Source organism: Macaca thibetana, chromosome 4 (assembly GCF_024542745.1).
Source record: "Macaca thibetana thibetana isolate TM-01 chromosome 4, ASM2454274v1, whole genome shotgun sequence".
NCBI classification, from domain to species: domain Eukaryota; kingdom Metazoa; phylum Chordata; class Mammalia; order Primates; family Cercopithecidae; genus Macaca; species Macaca thibetana.
This window is the reverse complement of record NC_065581.1, coordinates 153726827-153747268: the sequence shown is the minus strand read 5'-3', so window position 1 is coordinate 153747268 and position 20442 is coordinate 153726827. Positions and strand designations below refer to the sequence as shown.

At 39.2% G+C, this 20442-nt stretch overlaps 2 protein-coding genes and 1 pseudogene across 11 annotated transcripts in view; 2 read left to right on the top strand and 1 right to left on the bottom strand.

The window, feature by feature from the left end:
* The window catches only part of LOC126952245 (bromodomain-containing protein 7-like), a 56615-nt pseudogene extending 41118 nt beyond the window's left edge, over positions 1–15497 (top strand).
* Positions 1–16123, bottom strand: part of REV3L (REV3 like, DNA directed polymerase zeta catalytic subunit) — a 659986-nt gene extending 643863 nt beyond the window's left edge. For 4 of the 7 annotated variants that reach the window (XR_007725269.1, XM_050789035.1, XM_050789036.1 and 1 more), the window contains exon 1: positions 15985–16123. Coding sequence is in view for 3 of the 7 variants with exons in the window: in XM_050789035.1 (XP_050644992.1) it covers positions 15985–16123 (139 nt within the window). In the remaining 4 variants the exon portion in view is untranslated. Of the gene's footprint in view, positions 1–4641; positions 4782–5262; positions 10955–15984 lie in introns of those variants that run through there. The other 3 variants (XM_050789038.1, XM_050789037.1, XM_050789039.1) reach the window with 3 other exon arrangements.
* Positions 16122–20442, top strand: part of LOC126953607 (uncharacterized PE-PGRS family protein PE_PGRS54-like) — a 121035-nt gene continuing 116714 nt past the window's right edge. For 3 of the 4 annotated variants that reach the window (XR_007725272.1, XR_007725274.1, XM_050789103.1), the window contains exon 1: positions 16122–16903. Coding sequence is in view for 1 of the 4 variants with exons in the window: in XM_050789103.1 (XP_050645060.1) it covers positions 16122–16903 (782 nt within the window). In the remaining 3 variants the exon portion in view is untranslated. Of the gene's footprint in view, positions 16904–17987; positions 18107–20442 lie in introns of all 4 variants that reach the window. The other variant, XR_007725273.1, reaches the window with a different exon arrangement.

Genomic DNA, 20442 nt, shown 5'->3' with positions numbered 1-20442 from the left:
CTACTTGGGAGGCTGAAGCACAAGAACTGCCTGAACCCAGAATACGGAGGTTGCAGTGAGTCGAGATTGCACCACAGCACTCTAGCCTGGGAGACACAGTGACACTCCGTCTCAAAAAATAAAATAAAATTAGAAAAAAGAAATGTTAAAATTGTTTAAAAAGGATTAATCAAGAAAATAACAGTAAGTCAATAATTTGGTATTAAATGAAAAACTTCCTTTCAATTTTCAGTGAAACATGTATAAAGATGTTAACAATAAAGCAAACGCTAAAGAATACCTCAATAACGTTTAAAAACTAGAAACTATGTAAAGCATGGTTAAAAATACTGGCTTTCTGTCATGCCCCACCAATCACTTAAGGATTCCTATTTGTTTTTGATGCTGCTGGGTAAAATTACATAAGAAGAAAGGGTTTGACAACTTTAAAATGTTTAAAACTGTATTAAATTACTCAAAACATGATTATCTGTCCAGCCTCACAGTTTTCTAATATCTTTTTATACAAAAGTCGAGGGAAAAGGTCAAAGTACTTCATAATGTCAGATGTGGCACAAGAGGTCACAGATGCCTCTGCCACCTTCTTCCTGGCTCCCCACAATCTCAGAAAAAGCTAGGATATTATTTGGGCAGTAGGTAGCATTACCGCATTCTCAAAAAAGTCTACATTCTGCGTGTTTTTCTTCTATGTGGTCCACTGCTAAGGGCTACTCTAATCTAGCCATCCTAACATGTGGTTGATGAGGTCAAGGTTGGCTGAACAGATTGAAAATTATATAGCTGGCCCTCCATATCTGTGGGTTCCACATCTGTGGATTCAACCAACCACGGATCAAAAATATTCAGGGAAATAGTTGCATCTGTACTGAATGCGCACAAACATTTTTTCCTTGTTATTATTACCTTAAACAATACAGTATCACAATTATTACACAGCATTTACAATGTAGTAGGTGTAAGTGATAATTTCAAGTACTATACAGGAGAATATGCTTAGGTTATTTTATGCAAATACTACACCATTTTATATAAGGGATTTGAGCATCTGTAGATTTTTGTATCCTCAGGGGTTCCTGCAACGAATCCCCCAGATACTAAGGGATGGATACTGAGGGAAGACTGTACGTAAGCATAGAGCATTGCTAGAACCACTACCATGATCTATGTATGTTTTATACACATCACACACACAAACACACACACACACACACAAAATGAAATTAACAAGACTCAAAGCAACATTATTAACAATTTATTCTAAGTGACATAGAGTATTTTCCATCTATCCTATACAATCTCGTCATCTAAAAACAGCCCTCCAGAGGGTATGATCTTACTGCTTGAACTGCCTGGTCAAAAGGACTGATGTCATAATAAAATCAAACCTAAAAGAGGAAAAAAATAAATCAAAGACAGGATCCTTTTGAAGTTTTTCATTTTAACTATCAAGAGTTTTATAAAGTTCTCTGCAGAAGATCTGATAATGCCAGGATCTTTTCCTTCCATTCCCATGCCTAATACTTAAACCTAGCTTCATTAAAATGTGATTTAAAAGCCTAATTCAGATATAAAGATTATTTATGAAATGAAAAAAAAGATACTACTTAAATAAAAAGTTACCAACCATAGAACTAACTGAGGAAAACATGGAACTCAATTTACAGATGGAGATGAACTTTCCTAATATATGAAGGCTCTTTGGAATCAGTAAGGAAAAGACCAAGAGTCTCGACAGGAAAATGTGTAAAAGATAAACAGTACGCTGATAAGGAAATACCATAAGTGCCTCTCAAGCATTGAAAAAACACTCAATCTCACTCATAATAAAAGGAATGCAAATTAAAACTACACTGAGATCAATTTCATATCTATTAGATTGGCAATGATCAAAACATTTGAGAACATAATCTTGATGAAGACATGGAAAAAGTCTCCTATTGCTGGTGGGAGTACAGATCAAAACAACCTCTGTATTAGTTTTTCTCATTTGAAGAAATCCTTGTAAGATGTTTAAAAATGTAGCAAGTAAGGTACATTTAGCCTGGTGTGGGCTGTTGGTCATATTCAAAAAATTGTTACAGTTTTCTACTTTTATAGAATTTTGTTCACATGATGAAGCAGACAGGTAGGCCACTTTTAAAAACTTGGATGACTGGTCAGGCGTAGTGGCTCATGCTTGTAATCCCAGCACTTTGGGAGGCGGAGGCGGGTGAATCATTTGAGGTCAGGAGTTCAAAACCAGCCTGGCCAATATGGTAAAACCCCATCTCTACTAAAAATACAAAAAATTAGCTGGGTGGTGTGGTGCATGCCTGTAATCCCAGCCACTCAGGAGGCTGAGGTGGGAGAATAGCTTGAACCCGGGAGGTGGAGGGTGCAGTGAGCCAAGATCACACCATTGTACTCCAGCCTGGGCAACAGAGGGAGACTCCATTTCAAACAACAAAATAAAACAAAACAAAAAAAACTCGGATGATTAAGAGAGTAGTCTTGCTCCATCTGCTGCTCACCTCTTGATACCTTATTGTGCACTTAATGGGTGCTCAATAAATATTTGTTGAGTTGAATGAAACTAAGAATAATGTGAAGGATGATGAAAATGGAATAAAAACGAGTAAGAATAAGGAATTAGCTAAATTTATCTGAACTGTTGAATAAATTGCTTACAAAATCACTACTTTAAGAAAGGAGCAATGCCACGGTGGCACATGCTTCCTGAAAAATGAGTTAGCCAGCAACAGTTGGATAATAGATTGTTGCAGTAATGGCCCCCTAATTAACTCCACTCCGTTAAGAAACCCCTCCCATACCTACTGTGGAATTGGCCATGTTGATCTGCTTTGGCCTATGGACAACAGAAAATATATGAGGTTTGCCATCACTAGTTACTTCTATAAACCTTACTACTGCCTCCAGGTGAAAGAGCCATGCCTAGCCTGCTGGAGACACATGGCCCCCATCACCCAAGCCAACAACCAGTATGAATTATCCAGACATAGCTATCCTAGACCAACCAGCTCCCAGCTGACCCATCAGCTGACTGTGGCCACATCAACAAGGCCAGATATAGCTGCAGCAGAATCGCTTAACTGAGCCCAGCCCAGAATCAGGCTAACAAATGCCTATTGTTTCACAGCACTATGTTTTGGGGAGGTTTATCATACAGCAAAAGCTGATCTAAGTAGAGAGGGGAATAGGTGGTCAAAGAAGATTTTTCCCTTACGTGTTCTGCTTTCTATATTTCACAATGAGAATATATCTACATACTATTTAATTACACTGAACTTATAAAAATTGCATATCGGACTGATATTAAAATTCTACTATCACCTTGTAAACACATATACATTAATTCAGTCCAAATGGGAGCACGAATTTGAGAGGAGACATTAATATTGCGTCAGAAAAAAAATGGGTTAATAGAGTACCAGGGTTTACTATAACACACACACACACACACACACACACACACACACACACACGAATGTGAATAAGAGTATATTCACGGTCACTGTCACATCTCAATAATGGTTATTATCAAATTCTGGAAGTGTTAGAAGACACTCATCTCAGATTTTGCTTCACTCTTTCTTCTGTTTAAGTGGGTAATGGCCTAATACACATTTTCTCATTTAATCCTCATATGGTATGAGGTAAACATTACGCTACAACACTTTAGGCAAATTAACCTCTCTATGCCTCATTTCCTCAACTGTAAAATGGGGATAACAGTTCTATTTTACAGAACTGTTGTGAAAACTAAATAGCTTAGAACAGGGCACGCAGTCCTTACTCAATAAATGGTTTACCACCTCTTTTAGTAAAATGATGTAAAATTAAGGTCTTTTAACTATAATAACATGACTTCTATTTTCAAAACATTAAGCATTATCAACTAAGGTGTGAGACATCATAATTAATCTGGATACCTTTCTAACGACTTCATTTAAAAATTAAAAGACATGCCGGGGTGTGGTGATGGCTCACGCCTGTAATCCCAGAACTTTGGGAGGCCGAGGTGGGCAGATTACCTGAGGTCAGGAGTTTGAAACCAGCCTGACCAACATGGTGAAATTTCATCTCTACTAAAAACACAAAAATTAGCCAGATGTGGTGGCACGTGGCTGTAATTCCAGCTACTTGAGAGGCTGAGGCAGGAGAATCATTTGAACTTGGGAAGTGGAGGTTGCACGGAGCTGAGATTGCGCCTCTACACTCCAGCGTGGGTGACAGAGTGAGACTTCATCTCAAAAAAAAAAAAAAAAAAAAAAATTAAAAGACAATGTTATTAAACAAAACCTAGGAATGTATGTAGAAAATACATGGTGATGAGAGGTGAAGCTCTGGGCAATAATAAATCATTTAGTCCACATTCCACAATCCTAAGTAGGTTTAAAATACAAAGGCTTCCATTTTTGTGTGTGTTACAAATTCACAAGAAGAGAGCAATAAATCCTATTGAAATGTCACTTTTACTGTGACATCTAGCATACGTACTTTCAACATGTTCAATCATGTTTTTTTTTTTTTTTTTTAAGGCAATACTGATGGCTTTGGAAAATAAGGTTCTTTTCAGGCCCTGATGGACCACTTATAAAATATAGCCACATTTTTAAAAAGTGTTTTTAAACAGGCAATTACCTAACCTGTAGATATGTAAAAAGTCTCACACCACAATGTGCAGATGTTTTAGTTTCTCCCAATGTGAGGAAAAATTCCATCTTTCATTTCAATTCAAACATTTTAAAGAGCATTCAGTATATGAGGTAATGTAGCAGATTCTGGAGATAAGACAGGTAAAGTAACATAAGTAACATTTATGTTACTATATATGCCAGACATTTGCTGGTTATCTTATTCAATCATAATAACGCTGTGCTGTAGAAATTATTAAAACTCACTTTACAGAGGAGGAAATTAATGCTAACATAAGTATAATAACTTGCTCAGGACCTCTCAGCAACAGAAGGCAGTGGGGTTGAGAAGTATGAGGTGGGGCCCATGAAGATAGCGCCACATGACTATTCTTAGAGACAAACACAATATTCATTGTAATAGATCGTTTAACAGCAATGTGGAAGGGGACGAAGACTTGGAAAACCAAGGAGATAATCTTTGGGAATGGGCAAAGGAGTCACAGAAGGCTTTAGAGGTTGATATTTAAGTTGTTACTTAAGGATGAGTAGGATTTACCAACTTCAATGCCAAGGCTCACCCCCACCCCCCTCACCCCCAATATATTAACCAAAATAAATTACTTACTTGAAATTGAGAAAAACAATTTTGAGAGAAATCTTCCTCAGATATATTATTCCATAGTTTTAAAACAAATAATATGATGACAGTTTAATTTTTAAGTTGCTTTTATGTGGCTTGTCTTGGGTTTTATTCTGAAATGAAATTTAGATTAGTCATTTTCTTGTTCTGAGAAACTAGGAGTATGCCAACATGTTTTAACTGTACATTTTTCACATATCAACATGTATTCTTATTTACAAAGTCTTTCATTTCACCATCTCAAACAAAACCTAATTTAGTATATAAATTACTTTGAAGTATAAAAATGTATATGCAAAACAATATATTTATTTTAATTCTTGTTATACTTCCTTGGTAATTGTAATAAATGGAAGAAAAATAGAAATCTTGTGAACTGTTATATATTACACAAGGCATTTTTGAGGTAACACACTTTCTTTTACTATTTGAATTGTTTATATAGTAATGATCTTTGAACCCAAAGAAAATTAAATAACTGCCCCAAAGTAAATTGACCTCAAATTCTTAGTATTTCCCAAAACTATCATCCAAAAAGAAAACAGAATTGGCCAAAAAAAAAAAAAAAAAACCCCACGAAATTTTCCATTGACAATTACTACTCATTTTTCTCAGAATTTACTTTGCTAGGCGTGTATTCAATTTCTGCTACAGAAAACAGTCCAGTTTACCAATCCTAATTAAGCAACAAAGTATTTTTCATTTATAAAATGAAATATTTAAAAACCTACAGAGAGCTGGAAGAAACACAAGATCATCTGGAAAACTTAGAAGAAATGACAGAACACACACACACACCCCAAACAAAAACACTAAAAAGGTTAAATAGGCTGTCATTAAGAGGGTCTTACTTTTACTTACTTTTACTTATAATACTTATGTTTGGACAGTAGACAGAGTTCTTTCTAATTGCCTAAGACACTCATTCCTGCCTTATCTGTATTTACATGGAAATTACAAGTTAACACAATTTCACCCAAAGTTCACTGTTCCTTAACTCCCATTATTTCCTCTTATTATCACTATGATGTTAAAATGGCAGCGAGATACCAAAGTGACATACCCCATACCACAGCCCATTTCTCACTTTATAAGTAAGTTATATTTCTTTGAAATATCCAGCGCCAATGACAATATCCTCTAAAACCTACTTTAACCCAACCTATTTAAACTTGAATCATTTTTCACTTAGATTATCTTTTCTTTTTTTTTTTTTCTTAAAGAGATAGGGTCTTGCCATGTTGCCCAGACTGGTCTCAAACTCCTGGGCTCAGGCAATCTTCCTGCCTCTGCCTCCCAAAGTGCTGGGATTATAGGTGCCCAGCCCTAGATTATCTTTAATTCAGTGAATTCTAATCCAATCAAAATCAAGATGAGAGAATATTTAATTATAGCACCAGAGGAACTTGAAAGGTTTCATATATTCCCTCCTTCCTTTTTTGGAAATTGCATACATACAATTTTAGTATCAATTTTTGTTTATGTTTGCCCTAAACTCCTTTTGCTGTAATCTTGTTTTCTTAAAGATACAGCCAAATCATCATAAAACAAATCCTACCATAATCTATTCTAGATTATAGATTAATATTATTATATATAATAATATATATTACATATTATTATATAAGAAGATTCTAAGCACTATTAGACACCGTAGGGTCTCAAAGATTTCTGAACTACATATGTGCAGTTCTTTTAATAATTCCTCTGAGGTTCTGTATTTTTGTCTTTCAATTATTATCAATGCCTTCCTCCAACATTTCCTCATGTTTTGCGGGGAGAGGAGGTCAGTGTGAGGAGATGAGAGCTGAAGAGTCAAGATCCAAGATCCCCCATTTTCAAATCCAGCCTCACACCAACCAACACTAGGACACTGGACAAATCCCTGAGCCTGCTATGTAGACTTGTTTTCTTTAAGTAAAACGAGTACATTTGACTAGAATGATGTTTCTCACCCCTTTTAACATTGCAAATAAAACTTGTTAGCAAAAAATTTTTTAGCACACTGCGACAACAGGAGGGCATCTGGAGGCATTTACATAGTGCCTGGTGAAAAAAAATTATATTTTCTAAGTACAGAAGATAAAATTTAAAGTATTATGGTAGATATTTTTGACATATGTAATGCTGAAAATTTTAATATGAATTTCAAAACCAAACTTTTTCCCATCAAGAATATTTCAAAATTAAAATCATGCTTTATTTCTGACAAACATACATGCACTATTAGGCAGTCACCTTGCAGAGCACATCAAACGCATATGATGAGCAGCATCCAATACAGGTGAATACAGATAGTGAGGCCTGGCGCTGGGCCACCAGGGACACCCTCCCTGCTTCCTTGTCCTCTCACTGTAAGTGGGTTGCACCTTGTGGTAGGTGGCATGTTCCTTTGGCACCGTGAATACAAACTCCAGTAACAATTCCATGATCCCTTTCCCACAAGAGGCAGCTGTACACTGTGGCTGGCTGCTGAAGTAGATTCCAAGTAGTAAGGCACACCTCATTTAATGCACTTAAAATATCAAAAGGAGCAGTAACTGCTGGTTGTCACTCACCATGCTATCTGTTCACAGGAACCCCAATGCCTTCCTTCAGCCCCCATTCCACTAGGACTACCCTTCTGTGAGCCATGTAACAGCAACTGAAAACTTTGAATTAGAAGATTTCTAACAATACCTAAAGTTAAAAACAGTATTGCAGTAATCATTCGTTTGTAACAACTATTATGGTCTTTTATTTTTAATTTCTTACCAATTCCTGTAAGCAAAACATAGCTTAAAAATATTAACTTTGAATAGTATTACATGCACGTGATTTTAAAATACTGAAAAATTACCAAACTGTGTACTTAAAAAGTTAGTCCACCTTTGTCCTCTAGGCAACCACTTCTACACACTGGAGGCAACTACTGTCATCAGACTCTCCCGTATCCTCCCATGCACATTATGTTCCATATCTGCGCATATATATATATATATATATATATGGATTTTATTATAATAAAGAATTTTATTCTAATACATAGGCATATATAGTATACAAAAAATACATATTTTAACCACACAAATGGCAGCAAACTGCCCACGCAGTCATGCCTCTTGCTTTTTTTCCTCGTATCTTAGACATGGCACCACAGCAGTACACATAATATTCTCTCATTACTTTTAAAGGCTGACTAGTATTTTGTAGAACACATATACCATAATTCACCCAACTACTTCCCTACTGATACATGCTTAGCTTGGTTCCAATCTTTTGCAGTAACAAATAATGCTGCCACAAATATTCTTACATATTTATTTGACATATATGCAAAATCTTCTAGAGAATAAAATCCTATAATGGAATTACTAGAACAAAATATATCTGTGTTTTAAATTTTGGAAACCATTTTCAAACTGCTTTCTATAGAATATGAACACTTTATAATCCCACCAGCAATGTATGAGGCTGACCATTTTCTCTTCGTCTCACCCTTCCCGAGTTACACTATACATAACTTTTGCTCATTTGATAGGTGACAAAGAGTATGTTGAAGCTTTAATTTACATCTTTATTATATTATAAATAAAATTGTACATCTTTTCATATGAATTCTCTTTGCTAATTTTTCTACTGGATTATTTTCTAGTTCTTTGTATTAAGAGGAACTTAGCCCTTTGTGAAGTCTACAAATAAGTTTTACTAATCTGTTTCTCTTTAACTTTGTTTGATTTTTCCCCCTATACAGAATTTTATTTTTATGTCCTAAAATCCAGCAATCTAGTATGCTATTAAAGGACTTCACCAATCCTGGATTATGTAAAAAATAATTGCCCTACATTTTTTGTTTCGTTGTTTCATATTTAAATCTTTAACTCCTCTGGAAGCCAACATTATTTTTCCAGATGACTAACTGGCTATCCCAACACTGTTTATTAAATAATTATTCTTTTCCCTACTCATAAATGAAGGTGGGATCCATTTTCATATACAAGTTGAATATCTCTTATCTAAAATGCTTGGGACCAGAAGTGTTTCAGATTTTTTCAGATTTTAGAATATTTGCAAATACATGAGATATCCTGAGGATGGGACCAAACCTGAATGTAATTTTATATAATTTTAAATAATGTTACACATGAAACAAAGTTGTTTTGGTTGTTTTTGAAACAGGAACTTGCTCTGTCACCCAGGCTAGAACGCAGTCGTACAATCATGACTCACTGCAGACTTCACCTCCCGGGCTCAAGCGATCCTCCTGCCTCAGCCTCCTGGAACCACAAACGTGTACCACCCTGCCTGGCTAATTTTTGTATTTTTTTGTAGAGATAGGGTCTTTCCATGTTGCCTAGGCTGGTCTCGAATTCCTGGGCTCAAGCAATCCTCCTACCTTAGCCTCCCAAAGTATTGAGATTACAGACATGAGCCACTGCATCCAGCCTGAAACAAAGTTTTGACTGCGACCCCCCATCACAACAAGGTCAGGTGTGGAATTTTCTACTTGTGGCATCCTGTTGGTGCTCAAAACATTTCAGATTTTGAAGGATTTCAGATTATGGAGTTTTGGATAAGGGATGCTCAACCTGTATTAAGTTCTCATATATATTTGAGTTAATTCTAGTCTTTACTCTGTTTTAGTGCTGTCATGTGCCAAAACCATGTTACTTTTCAAAACATTTTAAAATTAAAAGTACTTTACATACAAGTAAGAATAATAAAACCAGAAATTACTGGCTTGCTTTAATATATGAATCATTTTGCAGTTCCTAAATGCAATTTATATAATTAAGTTCAATATAATCATCATGCAATCATACATTTTGGTTGACACATGTTTTGGAGACCATTACGAATCTCATGTCTCTTACTACATTTCTGGAACCACATCTAGAAAACCAATTTTTCCTTAATTTTGCACATGGATTTTTTAAAATTATAAAATCAGTACATGTTCTCTGTAAAAAATCTGAAAATATAAAATATACCTTCCAGAGATAACCAACTTTTATACTTTGGTGTATCTTTTTCCATACTTTTAATAAGTGACTATTTTGTAAACTAATTTTTTTCACATAATACAATGACAGCACTTTCCCATGTTATTACACATACTTCTAAAACATGTCTTAAACACGTCCTCCCAAATGAATATACCCAGTTTATGTAACCATTTACCAATTGTTGAACGTTTAGAGTTGTTCTCTGTGATGATTATCATCTATTTATTAATCATTGCAACAAATGAGTTGCAAGAATTAATAGATGAGTTTCAAGCACTGTGGTAAACATTAACTCTATAATGGTGAGGAAAAAGAAACACATTATCAGGATTTCTGGAGCTTACAATCTATTTGGAAAAACATGTTAATCTCTAAGACATAAAATTACAATGACAGCAAGTGCTATGAGAAGAGTTCATGGTGCTTTGAGAGTCTATGATAGGGAAGGCTTCCCTGAGGAAAGATAAACCGAAGTTTAGGTGAAAGACAAGTAAAAACATTCTAGGCAGGGGCAACGGCAGGTACAAAGCCCTCACTGTGGGAAGCAGCATGGCAAGAACAAGGGACTGAGATAAGGCCAACATGGCTGGAACAAAAAGAGTAAGTCAAGAACATGGCTCAAGTCATGACTAGACAGAAAGGTAATGGCCAGACTATGCAAGACCTTGTAAGACAGGTAGATGCCACCATATAAGACATCCTGAATGCAATGGAAAGTTACTGAAGCATATCAAACAGTAGGGTGATGTAATCAGGTTTGCATTTTTAAAAGATCCCTCTGATTACAGGAAACAGATCAGAAGGGGAAAAAGTAGATTGGGATAAACCAAGATTAGGAGGCTACTGTACTAAACTTGACCAAAAATGCTAGTAGTTTAGGGTGGTGATGATTATGAAAAGAAGCAGATGGATTCAAAAGACAATCAGATTTGCCAAAAGATTTATGTTCATAGATTAAAATCCCTAAAACTATAATTATTGGGTCAAAAAAGAACATTTCAAGGATTCTAATATACATTGCCAAACCGCCCTGCAAAGAGCAGTTTTCTTAATCTGTCAATTACCTTGTAGCTGTTCCTCTATCTGAAATTTTAAGTTCCTTAAAAATTCCTTTAACATGACTAATCCGTATTTCCTTCACGAAGTCTTCCCTGACTCCCCTTTTTGCCTGGATATAGAATGTGTCTCCCACTGAATCCTTGCTCTGTCTTACACACATTTCTATAGTCCAGTCATACTGCATTTGACTTAAGTTTACATGCCCATCATCTCTACTACACTGTGAGCTTCTGGAGGGTAAAGCTGTTCTTAAGGCACTTAAAGCTAAAATAACTTGCTACTCAGGGCTTCAAATACACGCTAAAAAAAAGTGACCAATTTGTTTGTGATGAGTCATCAAATCTCCATAGTGTTCCTGAAAATCTCTCCAATAATTGTAATCAAATAGGTGTTATACGATCTTAAAATATTTTTAAATAACTTAGTAAAAAACAAAGTATGAACAAAGCAGATTCTAGTACAGAAATTTTTGAACCTGAGTTGTTGATACACGCTAGTTTTTAAAATTATTCTTATTGCAAATGTAACTCCAATTTACCAAAAAAAAAAAAAAAAAGGTTATTCTGGTAGTTTCTTATATTTAACTTTATAAAATATAAACAATGAGAATATATTTATAATTTGAATAAGCATCTACGTAAACTTACATAGCATTTCAGAATTATCAATTTCTTATGTTGAAAAGTTTGATTTCATGGCTAACAGCATCTAGAAGGATCTATCAAAATCTTCTCTAAGCTAGAGGAAGTGGCAGAGTTCCTTAGAGTAATCTTAAAGACAAGCAGCTCCCTCTATAGTCTGTCTGGCCTACTTTGTTTAATTACTTGCTTTGTGAACATCTCCCATTCTTCTATTTACTCCTACTCTGCATCTCAGCAGGGAAGCTCTTTGAAAGGATAGTTCTGTTTAACCTGGTGCTGAGGAAACTGTGAGAGCTGTCTAAACTCAGCATGAAGTGAGTAACATCAAGCAACTAAGCAAGAGTAGAGATGTGGAAAATGGACAGCTTCCCAAGTCTACCTAAGTCGAATCCTCAAATGAAGCCTGATGATTTTATCTGTAGTGAATTCTCTGAGTGGTCACACCTATATTCAAATCTAAATGAAAAAACATTGTCCTATACTTTATTCATAACCTTTCTTCCCTCCATTAATACGTTATCAAAATGTTGTTATAAAAGAAAAAGTTAACAATTTCTTCTGTAAATGATATTGCTCAATTTGATTATGTCAAAATAATGTTCAAGACATTTAAAAAACTAGTTAAAGAAATGGAGAGGAAGTTTGCTTTTGTTTTTTAAAAAATTCCATAACTCAGATGAAGAAACTTTACATGATTCCCTTAGGAATCAATATCCTCAGTTGGCAAGGGATTAAATCACTCAGGATTTACCATTCAAATCTGAATATCCCACTTTTTTTTTTTTTTTTTTTAAAGGCAGGGTCTGGCTCTGTTGCCCAGGCTGGAGTGCGGGGGCGGGATCTTGGTTCATTGCAGCCTCAACCTTCTGGGCTCAAGCAATTCTCCTGTCTCAGCTTCCCAAATAGCTAGTACTACAGGTGCACACCACCACGCCCAGCCAATTTTTGTTTCTTTGTCTGTTCGTTTTGTAGAGACTATGTTGCCCAGGCTGGTCTCCCACTCCTGGGTTCAAGGGATCCTCCTCCCTCTGCCTTCCAAAGTGTTGGGATTAGTGGCATGAGCCACAGCACCCAGCCCTGAATATCCCTCTTTTTAAAAATACCTTTTCAAATTTCACCAACTTAAGACATGGGAGTTTTTAAACCCAAAACACTTTATTTCTTAAATTACTCAAGATACGTCCTCAAAACACAGAACAATCAAAAGTCAACTGGACTGTTTTCTAAAGCAGAAAAATGCTTTTCATGCAATAATGGAAAAACTAAACTAGTAAAAGGGTATTAATCCAATCAGTTCAGAATTTGTAATATAATTTTGAAATGGCCACTTCATTTGAGAAAAAATATCTTTGGTTGCCATTTTTCAGGATCTCATTTGTAAGGCAAACTCAATTTTAAAACATTTTCTCTCCAAACCAAGGTAAAGCATTAAGGACCTCCCAAAATAATTCCTATATATGAAAAAAGTACGTTTATGGTATTTTACGTAGCATAGGTTTATCATGTGTTACACGTTTTTATTACCTTATTTTACTTGTTAGTAAAGATATAAACTATAAGGATATAATATAAACTACGTTCATATCTTTGCATTATGTTTACATCTTTACTTTTAAACATATCTGTCTTCATTAAAAATTCTAGCATTCAGTTTTACTAAGTCAGACTGGCCTCTCTTTTATATTAATAATTTTCACGTTTTATTTTATTGGACTAGTTTTCCGTGGGGAGATAATTCAAAAGCAGATAATTCTGCAGTTTTTGATTATGTTTAATTAATATTAATCTCACTGGGAGTTTCTGACGTACTAATAAAAATGCTGGCTTGGTTTATGAAAAGTGTAAACTCTAAATGTATGCCAATGACTTCAAATTTTTTCTTGTTGAAACAAACATTTTTGTTGCAAACTGTGAACTATATAGCAAATTCAATTTGATAATCCTTAATTTAAAATTTGACTTTCTCTGTATCAAGTTTTATGTCTTTCAATGTACATATAAAAAGTGTCACTTTTTAATTCATTTAAAATATAAATTTCAAAGTATATACCAAAAAAAAAAAAAAAAAAAAAACCACACAGTGGGGGTTTTTAGTCTTTGGTTTTTACGGGTTTTTTTTTTTTTTTTTTAAATAAGGGGCTGGTAATCTATTGTGGGATGTCCATGAAGGATGAAATAGGAAACAGTTAATGTGTCTTTTTAAAAATATTCAGAAAAACAAAAGCATATAATATTCTATATTTTTAAGGAGCAATTTCTCACGTTATAGAATTAGTTAGCTTATAGTGAAACTCATTTATTTCCACAAACGAAACTTTCCTATGAAACAAAGCTTGACTATCTCTCAGGTAAACATATTTAATGACTTGTGTGGAGGAGAAAAAATTATGTGTGGAAAAGTAATTCAAACAATACAAGCTGTAATACACAGAAATGCCACAGTATATCCTACTAGCATGTCCCTTTATGATTCGGAAATCTGGCTGAACAGAGCCATATCAACTTCACTATCTTATCCTTCCTCTGCATCTGAAGTGAGAACAGAGCATTACAGTGAAATTCCAATTGGAAACAAAGACAGCACCACTACATCTAAAAGGGCAGAAAACCTATTTTATAGAACACTTCATCTCCTCGATTTCCCAGCCTCCAAAGTTTCAAGTGTTACACTTTCAACACGTTAAAAGCACTCAAATTCCCCATCTTTCAAGGTTCATATCAAAATCATATTCACTAGTTTAAAAAGGAATATGCTACCAAATCTCACGACATTGACATTTTAACAAAGAGAATTCACATTAAAAGATAACAGCTTAGAATGAGTGCTTGTGTTTGGGAAAGCGCTATTATCTTGGTAGTCCACAGAAACTGACTGTAGTAACAAGATGAATGGTGATGAGGGCAAGGAGCATCAAGTGGGAAATGCTATCTAAAATCCCATAGGGCAATTCATAGCTAGAGGGAAGAGCATCCTTTCCTAGGAGGCATTATTTCCTAGAACTCCATTATTTCATGGAAGCAGTTCAAAGCATACAAAAAAGCAAAACCATTTTAAAACACCTAGTAAATTGGGCCTCTATCTTTTTTATATTATCATAAACCCCAAGAGTTTTTGAGAACGTACCTTCTGCACTGCTGTCTCTCCCCTTCTCACCCCTTCTTCAACATAGTTGTGTTTAAAAAATATACCTGTACTTAAAACGCAAGCCTACAGCCCAGTCTAGGAGCCTTTCAAAATGTCTGTGCTGCTGAGTCGGGCTGTGGTTCTTAATAAATTCACCCCGTTAAGTGTGATATTTTACGTTGGGCAACATAAACACGCATTTCCTACTTTCATGGATGAACATTTCCTGAAAGCATTGCACCTGAGGATGCTGCCCTGTCCCCAGACGCTCTGGCACTAAACTCTAAGGAATCAGACCTGCACTCACAGCAGAGTCACACGGTCACCCCAGTGAGAAAGATTATCTGGCCCCAGGCGCCACTCTCTTCGGCCCACTGCATCTCCGGAAGGGGCAGAGGAGAGCGAGGGTGAAAAGAGGCCATGGGGAGCGACTGACAACAAGGCTGACACTTCCCCGTTTCCAGAAAGCGGCACTTCAGGGACACAAGGGATGCCCGGGGTCCCACTAGCGACCGACCTCAGAGCGGACCCTACGAACCCGTCCACCGATGGGCATGGCGCGGCCACCTGGCCCGCCGTCCGGGGCGCTCGCGGCTTTCGCTCCCCCGGCTCGCGCCCTGGAGTGCGGCTCCCGCTCCCGGCCGCCACACGCCGTGTAAACACTCGGCGCTCGCCGCCTCCCTGCCCGGGGGTGGGGGCGCCGCGCAGCGCTCGCGCGGACCCACATTTTTGCGCCTCTTGTCACGCGCGAGAGAAAAGGCGAGGAGGGCGTAGGGGAGGGAAGACGCGGCAGCGATCCACGGAGACGGCCGGCGCCGGCGGCGTGCGCGCGTGTGCGCGGCGGGGAGGGCGGCCCCGGCGCCCCGCCGACTCCCGCTCCCGCCCCGCGCCCGCTTACCTGCCGGGGTCGCTCCGAAGATTCGCACCACCGGCACCTTCTTGACAGGGGCCTGGGTGAGGGGGGATTGGCAGGTATCCAGCCCCTGCAGCGGGCTGGCCATGTAGTAGTCTGCAGTCACTATCCTCACTGAAAACATGTTAGCCGCCGCCGCCACTGCCTCCCTTCACTGGCGACCCGGCAGCGGCAGCAGCAGCGGCGGCGGCTCCCTCCGCAGCGGCGGCGCCCCCTCCCCTTCTTGGCTCGGCCCCCTCCCCTCACACACAGACACCTCGAGGAGCGGCGGCGGGCGGGGCGGTGTAGGCGCTGCTGCCGCCGCCTCCTCAGGAGCACCCGGCAAGAGGCCGCAGGAGAGAAGCCCTCGAGCTTTCGTCGGTGCTTGTGCTGCCGCCACTGCTGCGGCCGCCGGGAATCACACGGGCTCCTCGGTCCCAGGCTGCAGCTCTTGTTGCCATGATGATGATGTCACGGACGCAACCACTGGGGGAGGGGGAAAGGGGGGTGTGTGTGGCGAAGGGAGGGCTGCGAGTAGTGCGGGGGAGGGGGCTCGGCGGGAAAGGAAGGGAGCGGGCGGGCGCCCGGGCGGAACACGGAGGGCGGGGGCCGAGAAGGTGCTTTCTCCCCCGCCCCCGGGGCACGCAGTGAGGGAGGCGGCCGGAGGCCGACAGGGCCCGCGCGGGATCGATGACTCGGCCGGCGGGCACGGTCACCTGGGTGAGGGGCAGCGGAAGGGGCGGCAGAGCACCGATCTCATGGATGGGCTTCGAGGGGCTTGCGGGAGGGGTGCGCCAGTGTTCGGGGCCGTTTTGGCGGCTATGCGGGATTGGCAGGAGCTGCGGTGCTCACAATTGCCTAGCCGACCGCCATTTCACATCCAGCAGAGGAGGCGGGGGCAGCCGCGGAGACGGTTTTTCACAAGGTAAGAAAATCCGCCCGCGGGAGGAGGGAGGCGAGGCGCAGATCTCGTGCCGCTGCGGCCTCGCGGGAGGGAAGGGCGGGCTGGCGGGCGGGCGGCGGAACGGGAGGGGCCGGGTGCGGAGGCAGCCGGCCCTTCTCAGGTAACGCCGCGGCTCCGCGCGTGGCCCGGGGGCGGTGCGAAAGGTGGGGGCGCGCGGGCGCGGGCTTCGGCCTATAAAAGGGCCGCCCTGGCGCTCCCCCTTCCCGAACGTGCCGCGCGAGCCGCCGTGCTCCCTCCTCCCTGCTGCTGCAGTGTCTGCGCGGGGCCATTTAATGAGATTTGTTCACGCACGGCTCTTAGCTTTGCGAGGGGTTGGCGTATCCAGTGCACAGGGATTTCCCACTACCGTGTTTTTCTCCCGCCCCCTTCCTTCGCTCTCGCCCTAATATATCCTTCGTTGGATTCCTCGGCCCCGCAGGCTGCGTCCCGGGCACGCGCAAGTACATGTAAGGACATGTCAGCTCCCGGTGACCTTCCTCCTCCCTCGTCGCTCCTCCCCCAGCGGAATGTAGGATTAACAGCCTTTCCGAGAAAATTTTGGCCAAAGAAAAAGGCCTGTGAAAGTCACCGCGTTAGACGTGGCCTCCTCGTGTTTTTCAGTAACAGGTTATGCAGGGTTTTACTACCCGAAGGCGTAAAAGCACCACCTTGGGGAAGGGCCGTTTTGAATAAACAACTTTATTCAAAAATCGAGAGGGGGTGAAGCGATGCAGTTAGGGAATTTTTGTTTTAAAGAGTAGTAACATGCAACTGGCTTGGCTATTAAATTAGAACAAAGGGGTTCCTCTCTGACTTGGCTACTGATAGTGGGCATGACCTTGGACAAATAATTTTGTTTCTTTGGGCTCAGTTTCTACATATGTAAAACGGGAAGGTTTCTCTTAAAAACTCACCCTGAAGGGTTTCTTCTCAACAAAAAGATGTAAACTGTAGGAGGCGGAAAGTGTGGGTTCAAGTTCGAAATTTGCCCCTGAATTAGGACCCTTGACACATTTCTAATCCATCCAAAGTAGAGATGGTTGTTTTACATTTATGTGTTATACAGGTGCATTTGAATAGTTACCAGGTTGCCATGTATTTGAAGTGGTGTGAGAGCTACTCGTTTGGAACCGTTGTGGATTTTCAAATAGGAAAATCAAAAGGCCCAAAAGGGACAGGTCACTGGTAAGAAGCTGTCTATAAATTCCCTAGCATATAAATGCTAATAAGAACTTACGCCCCGAGGGATTTGAGACTGATTACTACAGTAAATTACCTTGTAGTTTTTAACCTCAGAGCATGATTATAAACATAGGTGGCAAGATTTCTACTAACATGCTGGAAATTAGTTAATATTTTTAAGAGGCAAAATCTCTTAATTTGAAATTTTAGAAGGCTATAGAAGTGATTTTAAAATATGACTACAATGCTAAAATATATTTTTGGTAAAATAAATATTTTGTACATGCCGAATGTCAGATACACAATACCAGTGATTCTCAGTGTTCCATGACACCTAGCATTCTTTAAATGTTAGTATTTTGGCTCTTACTGAATTACATTTTTGGGTATGGGGCCTGGGAATCTGTATTGTTAGCAACACTACCTGCCTCCCCGTGATTCTTAAGCAAAATAAAATTGAGAATCCTTGTACTATATTATAATCAGTGTATCCATAACTTTTAAATTATAAAATTCCTAACTAGAAAATGATAAAAGCATCAAATTAACAGAGTTGCTATTTCTAGAAAATGGTTTCTTTCCCCTTACCTCTTGAATCAATATTATTTACTTTAAGAAAAGGCAGTTGCAACCACAAGTCAAATCCTTCTAGAACTCCAAGAATGTTCACTCTTGAAGAAAAACATTTGCAGCATGAAATTAGGAATGTTGTGTTCATTGCATGTAATTTAGTTTTAAGTTGATGCTCAAATTGAAAACCTGACAGTAACCCCCTAATTAACCACTATCAAATGGGTTTTATAAATATATTCTTCCTGAAGTAAGAAAATGTTCTGGAATTTTGAGTCAGAGAATGTGAACTTTAAACCATCATTTAGCTAAGTGATCACTTATTTTTTGGAATTTTTTTCCTCATCTGTGAAATGGATAGTAATTTCTGTTTTAACTTCTCAGGGATGTTATAAGGCTCAAACGAGATAATGTATGTGAAAATATGGTAAAATGTTCATATCCAGAAGTCTGATTCATCGAGAAACAGTAAAATCACTTGGAATTGCCTTATCTACATACAGTATGAGAAATGCAAAAATTGAACTCTATACTTAATATCCTTAATGCTTTTTCTTTTTTTTTTTTTTTTTGAGACAGAGTCTTGCTCTGTTGCCCAGGCTGGAGTCCAATGGTGTAATCTTAGTTCACTGCAACCTCTCCCCACAGGTTCGAGTAATTCTCCTGTCTCAGCCTCCCGAGGAGCTGGTACTACAGGCATGTGCCACCATGCCTGGCTAATTTTTGTATTATTAGTAGAGATGGGGTTTCACCATGTTGGCCAGGCTGGTCTTGAACTCCTGACCTTGTGATCTACCCACCTTGGCCTCCCAAAGTGCCAGGATTACAGGTGAGAGCCACCGTGCCCGACTGCATTTTTTTTTTTAAGTGGCTATTTCTTGCCAGGAGATTTGAGATACGTTGGGAAACAAAACAGATATGGTCCCTTCCCTTATAAGGTTTATAGTCTAGCATCCTAAAAATGTATTTTAATCATATCAATTAACATTTAGTCATCTCTTCTAGTTCACTGATGTGTACTTACCATGTTTGCCTTTAGTAAAAGCCTACCAAGTCTCCTTTACTGATACTGTTCAACATCTGTTAACATCTGCCTGTTAGCAGTTTATAATCTAGAACAGACAGTAGTAGCTACCATACTTTTGTGGCAGATACTATAAGATGGCTGATTCAGTATTCATCTAACTCTCTTTTTGCTTATTTTTCTGTACTTTAAAAGATGGAAAACAAACTACAGTTCTCAGACTCCCTTGCAGCTAGATTGCTGGAGTGAGATCAATGGTGTGATCAGTAAATGTTTAACAATGGCTCAAGAAGAGGGAAGGCCCTAATTTGTAGCATTGGCCAATTCAGTTTGCTTTCTTTTTTAGGAACAGGGTCTTATGATGTTGCCCAGGCTGGTCTTGAACTACTAGGCTCCTCCCACTTCAACCTCCCAACTAGTTGGGACTACGTGGTACAAATATGCCCCCTACCAGAGTGACTTCAGTAAATGTGGAGTTAGTTGGAAAGGATGCTGACAGTCAGAAGCTGGCTTCAGTATATGACCTAGTTTCCAGCAATCAGATGTACCCATGCAGGACATGGATGTGACAGCAAGCAACATGATGCTTCAGCTGCACTCAGGGAGATAGTATCTTCTGACAAATACCATGAAGGAGGTATTGGGTTCTTCTGGGTAGGTAGGGAGGAGTTGTGGCATCTGTTTTAGAGTCTTAGGTGCTGACTGGCAGGCAGTGCTGGGATGGGTTTCCACTAGAATAGCTTTG